Source organism: Marmota marmota, unplaced genomic scaffold (genome assembly GCF_001458135.2).
Source record: "Marmota marmota marmota unplaced genomic scaffold, marMar, whole genome shotgun sequence".
Lineage (NCBI taxonomy): Eukaryota > Metazoa > Chordata > Mammalia > Rodentia > Sciuridae > Marmota > Marmota marmota.
This window is the reverse complement of record NW_026000240.1, coordinates 3,365,414-3,382,724: the sequence shown is the minus strand read 5'-3', so window position 1 is coordinate 3,382,724 and position 17,311 is coordinate 3,365,414. Positions and strand designations below refer to the sequence as shown.

General features: G+C 40.4%; 1 protein-coding gene and 1 long non-coding RNA gene across 3 annotated transcripts in view; one reads left to right on the top strand and one right to left on the bottom strand.

The window, feature by feature from the left end:
* Nucleotides 1-17,311, bottom strand: part of Slc12a8 (solute carrier family 12 member 8) — a 143,180-nt gene that overhangs the window by 89,863 nt on the left and 36,006 nt on the right. The window contains exon 4 of the mRNA XM_015487285.2: nucleotides 14,969-15,200. Within this exon, the coding sequence (XP_015342771.1) occupies nucleotides 14,969-15,200 (232 nt within the window). The remainder of the gene's footprint in view (nucleotides 1-14,968; nucleotides 15,201-17,311) is intronic.
* On the top strand, nucleotides 392-16,132 carry LOC125613542. Of its 2 annotated transcripts, none has more exons than XR_007344076.1 (3): nucleotides 392-1,229; nucleotides 3,507-3,666; nucleotides 15,075-16,132. It is a non-coding gene; the product is annotated as an uncharacterized LOC125613542 (long non-coding RNA). The 2 variants fall into 2 exon arrangements; XR_007344075.1 differs by lacking the exon at nucleotides 15,075-16,132 and adding an exon at nucleotides 14,750-14,874.

Here is a 17,311-nt window from a genome sequence, read left to right as displayed (position 1 = left end):
ACATGGGAGCGGAGTTTGAGAAAGCTGAAGAAGCAGGTGGACCAGGGCAGTAGTGGTTGAGAAAGGTCCCCTCAGATGAGAGAGAGCAAAGGGGAACACAGGGATATCAGAGGACTGCGCCCTGTGCTCTCCCTGCCCACATGAGAGGACAGGACCACCAAGAAGAGAGGTAAGAAATGGGAAGAGAATTTCAAATCAGCATGGGTGGTCAATGGTGCAGAAGAGGCGAAGAATCAGAAATGAGCACAAGTCCTGGATTTGGAGATCAAGAGTCCCAGGAGCCTCAGATAGAGAAATTTCAGCAGCAACGAGAGGCAGGCATGCTTGCTTACCCCCTTTACAGTTCCCAGCACTGACACTGACCTGCACGAGCCAAGCGCAAGCAGAAGCACTTCCCACCTGCTGGATGCAGCCTTAGATGAACTTGGCCCTGCTGAGCTCTGTCCCACTAACCCTCCTCATAGCAAGTGACAGAGCCACAGCAGAGCAATGTGCTGGGTGGACGTGCAGAGAAGGACACCACAGAGAGAGGCTAGGCGGCTGCCTTCCTAGATAACCAAAAAAGTAAGCTCAGAGACGCACGATTTCATTTTCAAATGCAGAACACAGAATTAAAATGGGCCACATGTCACTTTATTTTCTAAAATGTATTTTCTCTATATTTGCCTGACTTTTATGGCAATAAGATCATTTTGGCATAACACTCATCTTACATAAATGAAAATATGAGCCAAAAAATGGCATTTTAGGAGCATTAAGCCCAACAAATGCGTCTTGTTTATATTGTCAAGCTCTTGAGCTTTTTATAGTAATGAAGCTCTGCGTCTTCACGGAGTCTTGTGCCGTGGGCCGTGGTGCTTGTTTTGAAAAAGACAAGACAGGAGGTGGAGAAAGGAAAAGGGGCCCGTGCTGCCAGTCTGCGGGGAAAGGAGTTGGGAGGAGAAGAAATAGTGGTGATGAGGAAGACCCGCAGTCATGAGACCTGGAGATGAAACGAGAGGCGAGACACTAAGAGGATGGCATAGAGAGAGAGCTTGAGATGGAAGGACGCAGTGGAGGAGAAGATGAGGCAGATGACAAACACTGGACTAAATAAAAGTCTACAGCCTAACTATGAGGCCTCCAGCCTCTCCTCCTACCTTTTCCTGTTCCCAGAACTGTGGCAGCCACCCACATCCCCGGAAGGAGATTAGAGAATTCCTCTTTGGAAAACACTAACTGCACCAGAGGTAAGACCTACAGAAACTGACTGTATTAGTCTATTTTCTTTTACTATAATAAAATACCCGAGGCTGGGTACTTATAAAGAAAAGAGGTTTATTTAGATTATGGTTTCGAGGGCTGAAAATACAAAATTGGGTGGTGGCCTCATCTGTTCGGCCTCTGGTAAGGGGCCCCCTTGTTGGATCACAACATGGCAGAAAAATGGAAAGGGAACTGGCTGCATACAGAAGGGGCCAAGTACATGAGCTGGTTGGTTAGTTGGATGAATGAAAGGATTTATTTGATTATTCATTCATCCATTTATATGCTGCTGGGCATTGAACACAGGGCCTCGCTAGGCAAGTATTCTACCACTGAGCTGCACCCCAAGCCCTGATCTTACTTTAAACAATCCACTGTCAAGACAGCAAAATCCTTTTGGAGGACTAAGCCCCCTGTGACCTAACTACTCTTCACTAAGTTCCACCTCGAACATGTTCCACCACCTTTCAATATCACTATACTGGGTACTAAACTTCCAGCATGGGGACCTTTGGGGGACAATCACATCCACACCATAGTGCTGACACCTGGGAGTCTTCCCAACAAACAGCCCAGTGTGCACAGGATCACCCACTTGCCAACTGCCCTGCAAGCAGGGTGTGCACACAGCTCCCCATGTGCTTTTAGTGCCTCATTATTAAAAAAGAATCAACAACCAAGGACTATCACACATCTGAAGAAAGTTGGCAGCAATTAACAGGGAGAACAAAAGAACAGAACAGAAGAATCTGGATGGGGACCGGGGGACAAGAGATTCACATAAAACCCTTGTATTTTATAGTCTAAAGGAGTCAGAAAGAAATATTATATCCATGAAACAAGAACAGGATGTGATTTTAAAAATAACCATCAGAGAACAAGGATCTCTTAGCAATTAATGATAGACAAAAAATGAAGTAGAAAGGTAGAAAGCAAAGTTGAGGAAAACTCCCATAAAGTAAGGAGGAGGGAAAATATATAAGCTACACAAAAGAGAAGATTTAAAAAATAATAATAATAATAAAAGAAGGTTCAAACCAAGAGTTCCAACATGTAACTATGGTAGCAGTCCCCTCTTATCCACAGGGGACTCTTCAAGGATTCCCGTGGACACCTGAAACTGCAGATACTGGTGAACCCTATGGATATTATGTTTTTCAATACACACATGTTATGGTTTGGATATGAGTGTCCCCCAAAAAGCTACTGTGTTATTGCAGGAGATGAAATGATTGGATTGTGAGAGTATAACCTATCAGTCACCCTAGTTTGAATGGTCTCACTAGGTGGTAACTGTGTGCAGGTAAGGGGTGACTGGAGGAGATCACTGGGGGTGGCTGGAAGGCATACTCCCTTTTGCTCCCCCATCCCCCTGTCTTTCCTGAGTATCATGAAGTAAGCAGTGTTTCTCTTCCATGCCCTTCTGCCATATGTTCTGTCTCATCTTGGGCCCAGAGCCATGCATGGAGTTGGCCATCCATGGAATGACCCTCTGAAATCTTGAGTCGAAATAAACCTTAGTTCCTCTAAGTTGTTCTTGTTGAGTATTTTAGTCACAATAATAAAAATCTGACTAATACAACATATCTATGATAAAGTTTAATTTATGAATTGCAAAATGAGATATTAACAAAAAAATCATAAAATCGAACATTTTTTCATTTATGAACACTTATGAGCTGTAATTATTTCTGGAATTTTACATTTTTCCACCCAAACTGTGGAAAGCAAAACTGGTTATGAAGGGACTAGTAGGGGCTGGGGCTGTAGTTCAGGGGTAGAGTGCTCACCTAGCACACGTGAGGCCCTGGGTTCAATCCTCAGCACCACATAAAAATAAATAAATAAAATAAAGGTCTGGTTTCCAACTACAACTAAAAAATAAAATAAAATTAAAAAGGACTACTACAGTCAGAATTCAAGGGGAAAAAAGAAGAAAAACAAAACAAAGGGGAAGAAATTATCCAAGAAATAACCAAAAATCCCAGATTGAAAGTGCCCAGGGCAATGAATCAAATTTTTGACATGAAATTTTAGAATATTGTGGGTAAAGGGAATATCAGGACTACTTGGAGGAAAAGAAACAGGTTACCTGTCAAGAACAGAAATCAGAATAACACCGAACTCCTGATGCCACTGAATCAGTGCTAGAAGATGAAGTGAGAATGATTCCAAAATTCTATGGGAAACTATTTTCTACCTAGATTTTTATATCTCCTGTCAATTAAATTGAAGGTAGAAAAGCAGTATTTCTACCGTAGGCAGAGAGGATGATCTGCGATCCAGAGAACAGGGAGCAACCCCCGGGAGCAGTGAGGGTGAAGACCCAGACTCTGAGATCATCCGTCCATGAGAAGCAATGCTGAGGAGAGACTCTCCCACAAGGAGACCCTAACAGAGGGATCACTGCAGAAAATGCCTGTAAGTCTTTGAAATCCCTATGGAACATCTTTTAAAATGGTAATAAAATTCTAGAAAATAAAGCAAGTAAAAAACAATGGAATGTAGTGGTTTAAGTGGTGACCCCTAAAAAATGTCCACCCCTAGGAAACTACAAATGAGACCATATTTGGAAAAAGGGTCTGCAGTTTGCAGATGAATTTAGGGACCTTTAGGTGAGATTAGCCTGGATTACCTAAATCGGACCTGTTTCCAGTGACGAGTTGTCCTTACACAGCACACACAGGTGGGAGGAGAAGGTCACGTGGAGCAGAGGCTGAGGAAGGAGTACCAGGAGTACCTCTAGGGCCTTCCAGGGAGACTGGCCCTGCCTGACACCTTAGATTTCAGACTTCCAGCTCCAGAACTGAGAGAGAATAAATTTCTGCCGTTTTAAGCTCCTACGGTTGTGGTAGTTGTTGGGGCCGCCTTAGGAAACTATTACATGAAGTGTTCAATTGCTTTCTCTCTCTCTCTCTCTTTTTTTCTTACTGTTTTTCTGTCTTTCTTTCTTTTTTCCTTTTTTTTTTTTTTTTTTTTTGTGGTGCTGGGGATCAAACCCAGAGCCTTGTGCATGTGAGGCAAGCACTGTGCCAACTGAGCTACATCCCCAGCCCCTGAAGCATTTAATTTCAAGAAAATCCAGAAAATATATAAGAAAACAAGCAATCAGAGTACCCAATTTGGCTCAAAAATGAATACTTTTATGTACATATATTACTTTCATTACCTACTAAGTCAATTTTAAAAGGACATGTTAGGGAAAAAATTCAACATATATAACAAACATCATCTGTCACTTATGAAAACTAAACAAATATTTGTTTTGTGTGGATTAATGGTTAAGGTAGAAGAGCTTCTGTAAATCATTAAAGAATAAGATAACCTGATGGAAAAATAGGGAAAGAGTATAGACAATTCAAAGAAAAAGAAGCATAAGTGGCAATAAAAATATGAAAAAATTATCCTTATTAATGATTGAAGAAAAACAAATTTAAAAGATCACCTTTTTCCCCCCACCTATCACAAGACAGAAATCTAAAAGATTAAACCTACCTAATAGTTTCCAAGATATGGGGAATCAATAACTGTTTATGTACTATTAAAGTTCAAAATGAAACAACCTTATTGAAAAGCCATTTGGCAGAATCTAACAAAATTGAAAATGTGCTTGACCTTTGTTCTATGAATTCTATTTATAAGACTTAATCCTGCAAAAATAAGCTCCAACTTTGGTACAGCATGTTCACATCAACATTTGAAGCGACCACACTAGAAAAATATAAATAACTACCAATGAATGAGCCTTTAATTATATAGAATTTTAAATTTGTAAAGTGGAATACCTTGCAGGGGTTGAAAAAGGATGAGTATCCTAAACATACTGACGTTGATATCCACGATATGGAACGGAATGTGGGGGAGGGGGCAGTAGCAAAACAATGTGGAATTTAATTACATTTTTATAAAGAACTGTGCTGTATGTGTTTATGTGCGTGCACATCTGTGTATGTGTTCATGCATGTGTAAAGAACAGATTATAAAGACTTGTGTTCAGAAACGCCTGCCGGAGTGTAAGAGTAGGAGAATGGAATGAGAGGAGGAAACTTTTACTCTTCACCTTTATCCATTTCAGATTTTTTTTTTTTTTTTTTGGTACTGGGGATTGAACTCAAAGGCACTAAAACCACTGCATCATATCCCCAGCCCTATTTTGTGTTTTATTTAGAGACAGGGTCTCACTGAGTTGCTTAGCACCTCGCTATTGTTGAGGCTGGCTTTGAACTCAGGATCCTCCTGCCTCAGCCTCCCCACCTGCTGGGATTACAGGCATGAGCCACTGGGCCCAGCCATTTTAGGATTTGTTGGTTTTTATAAAACAAGAAAACATTCATTCCCTTTAAACTACACATGCAGAGGAAAATGTAGTGTTCATGTATTAAAAGACAATTTTGTTCTGATTTTAAAATTAGTTACCTTGGCTTAAAAGTGTGCCTGCAAATTCACTGAAACTTATCCATTCGAAAGGTGGAAACTAATTTTCCTCCCTTGAAAGAAGACTCAGGGACTCACTCTAACACATAGGTCATGGGGGCAGTGCCACTAAGTGGCTTCTGAGGCTAGATCATAAAAAGGAGCTTTCGGCTGTGCTTTCTCTCTGATTGTTTACTCTGGGGGAAGTCAGTCAGCCCTTGTCTTGAGGACACTCAAGCAGCTCTCGAGAAGAACCACAGAGAAAGGCACTGAGGTGTCCCATCAGCCACCAACCACCACCTGCCAGCAAGACCTCCAGCCCCAGCTGCACCTTCAAATGACCGCAGCCTGGCGGACACTCAGCCACCAGCTAAGTCACACCCACATTCCTGGATCACAGGGAAGGCCAGAGATAAATAAATGTTTACTGATGTTTTATGCCACTAAATTTTCAAAAAAATAGATTATACACACACCAACCCCCCTCTGGAGAAAAGTGGGGAAAAAAAAGAACAGCAGAAGGTAACTTCCATCTTTTACCATACTTTCTACATTTTTTTTAAATTTAATATTTGTTTTTAGTTGTAGCTGAACAAAATTTATTTATTTATTATTTATTTACTTACTTACTTACTTATTTTTATGTGGTGCTGAGGATCAAACACAGTGCCCAACACTGCCAGGCGAGTGCTCTACCACTAAGCCACAACCCCAGCCCCTACTTTCTACATTTTTACATTATATATTTCAGGATTTTTTGTTGTTGTTTTTGTTGACATTTTAAGAAAGAAAAAGAAATAAAGTTCAGCTTAATTGTATTTAGATTTTTTTTTTTTCTGATTTAAAAAGCAACACTAGGGGCTGGGATTGTGGCTCAGTGGTAGAGCGCTTGCCTAGCACATGTGAGGCACTGGGTTTGATCATCAGAACCACATAAAAAGGAAAAGTAAACTAATAAAATAAAGTTAAAAAAAAAAGAGCAACACTTGTGAAAAAAAAGAAGACGGAGTTGGAGGACAGGCACAAGCCAGCTGTAAGACATAGTATAAGGCTGTGATAATTCAAGTGGTGTAGAATAGAGAAAGAATGCACATACATCAATGGGACATAACAAAGCCAGACACAGACCCACATAAATACAGCTGACTGACCTTCTACCTAAGAGCAAAGGCAATTCAGTGGAGACAGAATCGTTTTTTCAGCCTATGGTACTTGAACAACCAGACATTCACATGCAAATAATCTAGATATACCTTTCACACACAAAAAAATATCACTCAAAGTTGATCATAGACTTAAATGTAAAACATAAAACTTCTACACATCAACAACAAATTGCTGAGAAAGAAATCATCAAAGCAATTCTATTCACAATGTCTACAAAAATAAAATAAAATACCTAAGAATAAATTAACCAAGGAAATGAAAGACTACAACGAAAACCACAAAACACTGATGAAAGAAACTAAAGAGGACACAAAAAGATAAAGAATTCCTATCTTCATGGAGTGAAACATTATTATAAACACACAACACAAAACAATCTACAGATTTAATGCAATCTCCATCAAAAAACCAATTATATTCTTCATAGACTAGAAAATACAATCCTAAAATTCACATAGAAGCCATGTGTGATGGTGCACACCTATAATCCCAGAAAATCAGGAGGTTGAGGCAGGAGGATCACAAATTCAAGGCCAGCCTCAGCAATTTAGTGAGACCCTGTCTCAAAAATAAAAAATGTCTGGGGTATAGCTCAGTGTGAGAGTATCCTGGGTTAAATTCCTAGTACCTCATGTACATGGAAAACAATTCATTTCGAAAGACCCCCAAATAGGCAAAGGAATCTTGAGCAAAAAGAACAAAACTGTAGGTACCATACTATCTAACCTCAAAACATGCTAAAAAGCTATAGTAATCAAACTACATGGAACTGAATGCCATATAAAACAGACACATAAAACAATGGAACAGAATAAACATTCAGAAAAAAATCCACACATCTTCAGCCAACTGATTCTTAACAAGGGCACCAAAAATATCTGTTAGACATGAAGACCAATGGTACAGAATAGAGAACATGGACAAACCCACATAAAAACAGTTTTCTCATACCAGACAAAAGTGCCATAAACATACATTGGAGAAAAGATAGCCTCTTCAACGAATGGTGCTGGGAAAATTGGAAATCCATACGTAGCAAGATGAAATTAAACCCCTATCTCTCACCCTGCAGAAAACCCAATTCAAAGTAGATCAAGGACATAGACATTAGACCAGAGACTATGCGCCTACTAGAAGAAAAAGTAGACCCTAATCTCCACTAGTTGGCTTAGGAACTGACTTCCTTAGTAAGACTCCTAAAGTAAAAGAAGTAAAATCAAGAATCAATAAATGGGATGGATTCAAACTAAGAAGCTTCTTCAAAGCAAAGGAAACAATCTAGAATGGGAATAGAGAGCCTACAGAATGGGAGAAAATCTTTGCTACCTGAACCTCATATAGAGCATTAATCTCCAGGATATATAAAGAATTCAAAAACCTTAACACCCAAAAAACAAATAACTCAATCATAAATGGGCTAAGGAACTGAACAGGCACTTCACAGAAGAAATTGTATGTTTGATCAATAAATATAAGAAGGGCTGGGGCTGTAGCTCAGTGGCAGAGCGCTTGTCTAGCATGTTTGAGGCACTCGGTTCTATCCTTAGCACCGGATATAAAGTAAATTAATAAACAAAGAGGTTGTGTGTCCATCTACAATTAAAAAATATTTTTAAAAAATAAATAAATATAAGAAAAAAATGTTTAACATATCTAGCAATTAGAGAAATGCAAATCAAAATTACACTGAGATGCCATGTCTCTCCAATAAGAATGGCAATTATCAAGAACGCAAGTAACAATAAATGTTAGCAAGGAAGAGGGGAGAAAGGCACATTCATACATTGCTGGTGAGAATGCAAACTGGTGCAACCACTCTGGGGGCAGTATGGAGATTCCTCAGGAAACTTGGAATGGAACCACCACTTGACCTAGTTATCCCACTCCTCGATACATATATCCGAAAGACTTAAAATCAGCATACTAGGGCTGGGGTTGTGGCTCAGTGGTAGAGCGCTCACCTAGCTTACATGAGACACTGGGTTTGATCCTCAACACCACATAAAGTAAAATAAAGACATTTTGTCCTCCTATAACTAAAAAAATGAATTTTTTTTAAAAAAAATCAGTATACTGTAGTGATACAGACACATCAATGTTTATAGAAGCTCAGTTCAGAATAGCTAAGCTATGGAACCAATATAGGTGCCCTTCAATGGATGAATGGATAAAGAAAATGTAGATTACATAAACAGTGGAATATTACTTAGCTAAAAAGAAAAATGAAATTTATGGCATTTGCCAGCAAATGGATGGAACTGGAGACTATCGTTCTAAGTGAAATAAGCCAATCCTCCCTCAAAACCAAAGGCTGGATATTCTGATATGTTGATGCTAACACACAATAAGGGGGATTAGGAGAGAATAGAAGTGCATTGGATTAGTCAAGAGTAAATGAAGGGAGATGGAAAGAGGAAAAAAACGGTAGAATGAATTGGACATAACCTTCCTATGTTCACACATGAATACTCTGCCAGTGAAACTCCACATCGTGTACAACCACACAAATGGGAAGTTATACTCCACGTATGTATGATATGTCAAAATACACTCTACTGTCAAGTATATCTAAAAAGAACAACAACCACAACATCTGTTAGAGAAAATAACAGCCTCTTCAATAAATAGTGCTGGGATATCTGATATCCACATGCAGAAGACTAAAACTTGAGTGCTACCTCTCACCCTGTGCAGGAAGCAACTCGAAATGGAATGAAGACCTAAACATAAGAGCAGAGACACTGAAACTTACAGGAAAACATAGGGGAACACTTCAAGACATTGGTGTAGGCGATAATCTTCTGGTTAGGACCCGAAAAACACAGGAAACAAAAGCAAAAATTGACAAATGATATTGCATCAACTAAAAAGCATCTGCACAGCAAAGGAAATGATATATCAACAGAGCAAAGAGACAATCTGCAGAATGGGAGGGAATATTTGCCAACTATTCATCTGGCAGAGGGTTAATATCAAGAATACATAAAGAACCCAGAAAAAAATAACAAAGCCTCAAGCAATCCTGCTTAAATATGGACAAATGGGGCTGTGAGTGTAGCTCAGTGGTGGGCACTTGCCTAGCATGTGTAAGGCCCTGGGTTCAATTCCCAGCACTGCAGGGAAGAAAGAAATGGGTTATGATCTAAATAGACATTTCTAGAAAGAAGAAATATAAATGGCCAACAAATATATGAAAAAATGCTCAATGTCATTAGCCATCAAGGAAATGAAAATTAAAACTACAAGGAGACACCATCTCACCCCACTTAGGATGGCTATTACAAAAATAATAAATCCTGGCAAGGATATGGGGAAAGAGGAATTCTTAGATACTGTTGGTAGGAATGTAAATCAGTACAGCCATTATACAGAACAGTATTGAGGTTCCTCAATAAACTAAGAACAAATCTAATACATGATGCAGCTATCCCACTTCTGGGTGTACAGCCAAAGGAAGTGAAATCAGCATACCAAAGAGACACCTGCATCATCATGTTTTATTGTGGTACTATTCACAATAGCTAAGGTATGAATCAGCCTAGTACCCACAGATGAATGGGATCAACAGATGAATAGATAAAGAAATACACACACACACACACACACACACACACAATGGAGTATTTTTCAGCCACAAAGAAGAATTAAATCCTGTCAGCTGCAGCAAAATGGCTGTAACTGGAGTATATTATAGTAAGTGAAATAAGCCAGACACAGAAGAATAAGTTCTCCCTCCTACCTCTCTTTCATATGTGGAAAGAGAGAGAGAAAGAGAGAGAGAGAGAAGAGAAGAGAAGAGAAGAGAAGAGAAGAGAAGAGAAGAGAAGAAAAGAAAGTCAATCTAGCCGGGGGCAGTGGTGCATATCTGTAATCCCAGTTATTTGGGAGATTGAGACAGGAGGATCGTAAATTCAAGGCCAGCCAGGGCAATTAGCAAGACCCTGTCTCAAAATAAAAAATAAGAAGGGCTAGGGATATATTTCAGTGGTAGAGCACGCTTGGATTCAATCCTCAGTACTGAAAAAAAAAAAATAAAACTGAAATAGAATAGTGATTACTAGAGATTGGGAAGGGTATAAGGGAGATAGGTAGAAAAGGGGGGCTGTATTGATTAGTACATGCTATGTGAATGTAGGAAACTATACACTGGACTCCATTAACATATACAGTTAATATGCATTAATAAGCAAAATATTTTTAAAAAACAAAACTTCTAGAAGAGAACACAGGAGAAAAATTTAGGTGACATCCGATTCATGATCCACTAAAGAAAAAATGAATATGCTAAGCTTCATTACAATTAAAAACTTCTGCTCTACCAAAGACATAGTTAAGGGAATGAAAAGACAAACCACAGACTGGAAAAAAAAATATTTATAAAACACATATCTGTCAAAGGGCTTATATCCAAAATATGCAAAGAACCCTTAAAACTCAACAGGAAGAAAACAAACAATCCAAGTTTTAAAAGGGCACAGTATCTAGACAGTTCACCAAAGATGAAAGATGATACACAGATGGAAAATATAAGCATATGAAAATATGCTCAATATCAGATGTCATCAAGGAACTGCAAATTAAAGTGATGAGATACCACCACACACCTATCAGAACAGCCCAAATCCAGAACACGGACTGACATGCCAACTGCCAATCAGGACAGGAGCTGCAGAAACTCATTCAAAACGCAAACTCTTAACGGCCACTTTGGGACACAGTTTGGTAGTTTCTTTCAAAAAGAAACACGGTCTTACCCTATGATCCAGCCATCATGCTCCTTTGTATTTATCCAAGGGAGTTGAAACAAATATCGTCACAAAAACCTGAACAAGGATATCTATAACTGTCTTGTTCATAATTGCCAAAAAAACTGGAAGTAACCAATGTCCTTCAACAGGTGAATGGAGAGATAACCTAGGGTCCATTCAGACAACTGGATAGTATTCAGAGGTAAAAAGAAATGTGCTATCAAGCCACAAAAGGACATGGAGGAATCCTAGGTGCATATTAGTAAATGAAAGAAGCCAATTTGGAAAAGCTACATATTGTCTGATTCCAAGTATATGACATTCTGGAAAAGGCTGAAACTGTGGAGGCAATAAAAAGATGAATGGTGGCCAGGAGTGTGCAGTGGGGTGGGATTAACAGGTAGAGCACAGGGGGTTTGCATACTCCTCTCTGTGATACTGTTATGGTGCGCACACAGCACTGCACCCTTCCAAAACCCTTAGAATATGCAACACCAAGCGTGAGCCCTAAACTACGGACGTTAATAATCATATGTCAGAACTGGTTCATCAACTGTTAACAAATGTACCCCACACTAATGCAAATGTTAACAGGGGAAGCTGTGGTGGGGAGGGAGACAGGAAGCAGGTGGGACTCTCTGTACTATCTGTTCAATTCTCCATTGACTGAAACCTGCTCTACGAACATCTATTAATTAATAAATTAACTATTATTAGTTAATTAATATCTACTATTAATAAATTAACATCTATTAATTTTTTTAAAGATATTTTATTAGTTGTCGGTGGCCCTTTATTTATTTTTATGTGGTGCTGAGACTCAAATCCAGTGCCTCACACATGCTAGGCAAGTGCTCTACCACTGAGCCATAACCCCAGCCCATAACATCTATTAATTTTTTTAAAACAAGTAACACTGATCAATTGAAGGAAAAGAAATACAGCCACATGTAATCTCAATAGATGACAATCATCATTAACACTTAGGCATAGTTCCTTCCAGTCTTTTTTCAAATCTCTATGTATAGGTTTTGTTTTGTTTTGTTTTGTTTTTTAATAGCTGAAACCATTCTGCTAAACCCATTCTGAAGGTCTGGTTTCAGTTTGAATTTTTAACCGCAAAGAAAACAGCCCCTATAAAACATCAGAGATACCAAAAACAGATTCTAGAAGGGCCAGTTGCTATGGGAATAATTGAAAATAAATTCCAGTTCACACTACACCCTGCTAATGTACTGACCAGAAGGAAGGAGAAATATTTGGAGTAACTTATAAAAGCAGCCAAGAAAACTTCTAATCAAAAAGAAGGAAAACACATTAGTCTAGTAGGATTTCAGAGAGGCCAGCGGGATTGCCCTGCAATTTAACTGTGCTCTTTCAGCCATGTATTTATGAAGGGGAAAGCACTCAGGAATTGGGGACTACAGTGGGCACTTTCTCCCCTAACCTGACAGGTTGGCAGCCAAAGGCCAGTAAGTCTCCCTCAGTATGGAGGCCGTCTCTGTAAGATGGTGCAAGGTCCACGGAGGCGGGGGGGTGTCACCCTTTCCCTCCAATGGAGATGTTCCAAACAGCAGGCCACAAGAGATACCTGTGTGGATACCTGTGGCCCTTAGCATGGCAGTGGGCCCTGGGGACTCCTTCTGTACAGGAGCTGACCCTTAGGTGCTGGATCATGGGGCAGTCTGGGGATTCTGAGGAAGGACCCAGGATGCCAGAAGGTAGGGACATTCAAGGAATTTAGGGGAGCTACAATTTTCCAACAGAACAACTGCAACATATGAAGAAGTGATGAAGCCAGACAGCGTATGCGAACAGAATTCTAACCTTTCCGCACCAACACTGTGAGAAAAGACAAGACTGTTTAGGACACACACCAGGCGCAGCCTAGAAGGGGAAAAGCAGGGTTGCTATCATGGAGTGTGAAAACAGGCTTGCTTCCCATCTCAGGAATCAGCTCAGTTGTCGGGACGAAGAAATCTAGTTTCAAACCCCAGCTCTGCCATGCATTTCCACCAATAGCATCTTTGAGCCTCAGTTTCCTCATCTGCAAAATGAGTATAGCTGTTCTTAAGATGTTCTGATAAGAATTCAACAAGATAAGCACATAAAGTGCCAAGTACAATGCAAGTGTTGTCCAATGCAGCCGCTATCGTGACCTGTACAGGACACGGTCTGTGCTGTGTGCATGTGTGTGTGTGTGTGTGTGTGTGTGTGTGTGTGTGTGAAACACAGCAAGGGGCTTCATCCTTCTTTCCCCATCCATAGTCCAGATAGTCCAGTTAGGCTGCTTGGTCATACTGTTATATAAAGACAGGGTCCCTGCAGTGGAAAACATCAAGCAGTGACCTTTTTTTCCAGTGTTCTAGGAATAGATCCACAATCTGGAGAGAAGCAAAGTTGGCCTTAATGCCAAACCAGAGCAAATCAGAAAGCTACAGAGTTATGACACTCTGGGTAAGAGCTGGTCACTCAAGGCCTAAAGCTTTAGGATTGAGTGGCCAAGCATCCTCAAGGCTGAGGAAAATCCAGGGTTAGATTAAATAGTGACAGACTGCTTAAACAGATGTGATATCATCTCCAAAGGGGGCAAAACTATACCTGGTTGGTTGTTTTCTTTAAGCTTATTAGTTAATGGATGCATGTTTTTATTTTGAAAAAAAAAATTTAGCACATAAAACTATAAATAATCAAGCACATATCTGTCTCTGTCCCCCAGAAATAGTTAGTATTTGTCCTCCGTTCACAGTGCTAAAGATGGAACCTAGAGCTTCACACACTCTAAGCAAGCAAAGTTCTTTTAAAAAAAAAAATCCAGATGTGATGGAGCATACCTGTAATCCCAGCAGCTCAGGAGGCTGAGAAAGGAGGATCTCAAGTTCAAAGACAGCCTCAGCAACCTCACAAGCCCCTAAGCAACTCAGTGAGACTGTCTCTAAATAAAATACCAAAAAAAGGGGGGGGGGGGGCTGGGATGTGGCTCAGTGGTTAAGCACCCCTGGATTCAATCCCCAGTCAAAAAAAAAAAAATCAATGACAGAAAAAATTAAGGTCTGTTTATCTTCCCTACATGCATATTTATTTCTTGCCCAGTCTTCCAATCACTGTTATCAATTTAATCTCTGTGTATTTCTGCTCTCTTTTAATCTAAATTTTCTGAGTTTTGTTTTAAGAAGAAAAGGAAACAGAAAAAGCATGAAGTGAAAAATTGTGTGTGAAGAGAGACTTCGTGAAGTCACACCAAGACATACCAACTCACCTGATCAGGAACGGCCACACTAAATTGTAGGTACAACCCATGACGGGAGGGTCATCTCCAAATTCACATCTATCAGCATTCACAAAGCAGTGCAGATCCCCAGGGTAGGCCACATACTGAATCCTGAAGGGCTTACCTGGGTCCAGGTGGGTGAATGAGCCCACCACAAAGTCCAGCGTAGACACGGCCAGCAGGAACAGCAGCAGCAGCTGGAATCGAATGATCCATTTGACGCCCGCTAGGTTGATCCCCAGCAAGGCCAGAAGCACGGCAACTGAAATTCCTCGCACAGCCCAGATGTTCCGGAGGCCCAGCAAATCCGAGATGGACTCAGCAAAGCCAGTGATGTACATGGCACCTGCAACACACTGCCCGGGCGTTCCAGACAGGAAGAGCCAGCAAGACAGAGAAGCATCAGGAGCCTTGGGCAGGACCACCCACCCCGAGCACCCTGCTTGCCCCGACAAACACTTGCACCACCCCAGGCTCAGCAGCGAGGAACCAGCACCATTACCCTGCTCCTTTCACCTGGGAATCTGCCCCAGGCCCCATTTCTGCTCGACTATGTCTTGAGCGAGGGGAGAATGAGCACTGAGCCCAAGCTGAGAGCCGACTGCCAGAGGTGACGAAGATGAAAAGAGTATGAGAGGAAGGCGGGGACCTGGGGGGTGCTGGGTCGAAGAGGCCTTCCGATTTCTCTGTCTGCACTATTCAAGAACTAAATCTAGAACAAGAGCAAGCAGGGGGTCCCATCTTCAGAGCCACAGAAGGGCACTGTGGCCAATTTCTTTGTAGGTTAATATTATTTCTGAAATTATCTAAAACTTGGAAATAGAGGAAAAAAGTAGACGGCACAGCTTTTCAAGGTCATATGTTACAAAAGCTACCCAAGGACATCTAGGCAAATGTACTCTGTTCAATTCACTATTTGCTATTAATATCTCAGATTAAGTAAAGTTACGTGTTAACTTACAGATTTTTTTTTCTAGTAAAAATACAAGTAACTTTTATCCAGGGAAACAGAAAGCCCAAAAGATTAAAAGTTTGTTGTCCCGTAAGACATCGACTAGCTTTGTATCTAACCCAGCAACCTTGTCTTTGTATGTATTTGGTAAATTGCCCAGAACTCTGTAGGTTGATCTCCATCCATCTAACATCCACACCTAGCTTCTCGCTGCTCTTTAACATCCTATTGGCTCCTCCACTGATTGATGAATTCAATAAAAGCTTTGGCACAAGCTCATTTTATATTTGCCATGATTTTACATCTGAGCCATAATTTTACTTTGGGGGGGGATATTTGAAAGATAAATCAATAGTTAAAAATAACACCCACCTCACTTTACCTAATCCTCAGCCTCAGCTCCCTTTGCTCCTCAGGTTTGTCCCTTCTCTGCCCCACAAGGTCAGCTGTCACTCTCATCCCTGTTGCCCTGTTCTTGCCAATCCCCCAGGGAACAAACCCTGTTAGGGCCTCACTGGAGGTATTCTTTTTCCATTAAGTCTTTTCTCATCTCCATCTTCTGAATAAACATTCAGCTCACTGCCGGTTTCATACATTTCGTTATCTGCATCCACCTCCCACATATATCACGTATAGAAGTGATATATAGTGATATTCAGTGAACCACTACCAGGAATGCAAACATCTTTTAAAAAACAAACATAAAAAAATTTAGCTGATTTACATCTCTTCAAATACCCTGATTTGCTAAGTATACCACAAGCATCCAAGAAATATTTTGTGATAACTTGATTGTATAAAAAGTGCTTTGGGAAGCAATCACTGCTAAGCCATAGCCCTTTCATGCAAAGGCCAGAGGGTAACACAAGTTCTGTATTTGAGGGGAGCTCACACGCACAGCCCCATTCTTCACTGAGATCGGCACACCACATTTTTCTAAATGTTCTCCAAAATGTACACACTTAGCTTAAACGGTCATTCCAGCCCTCTCAGTATCCCATAATTATAGGAATCTCTGTCCATATTAGAAATGTGGAGGAAATATAATTATCTCTGAGAGAGAGAGAGAGAGAGAGAGAGAGAGAGAGAGAGAGAGATTGAGATTTGTGTTTTCCTATATTTACTTCAGAACTTAAACTGTCTCTTGACTTAACCCCAAGAGTGTGGTGGTGCTAATGATACTATGTGATCAGCATTTGGCCAGGTCAACAGGACTCCTCATGGTCAGATTTATCTGAATTTAAAAAAAAAAAAGAGAGATAAGAATGGAGTAATAAAGATCATTTATATGGGCTTCAACTTCCCAGGTGTCCCATGTCACCCACATGCCACATGCAGAAGATGATGCCAGAACTTGAATGTGACCATTTGCATCTGGAGCCTCCAAGAAATTCTTTTATATATATTTTTTCCTAGCAGCTGAACAGTACTTGCTTACATGAGGAGGGCCAAGCTGTACGCACCACTTCTGTTTCCAGTAATTCCAGGAGAGCCCCTCTTTGGGGTTTGCACCTA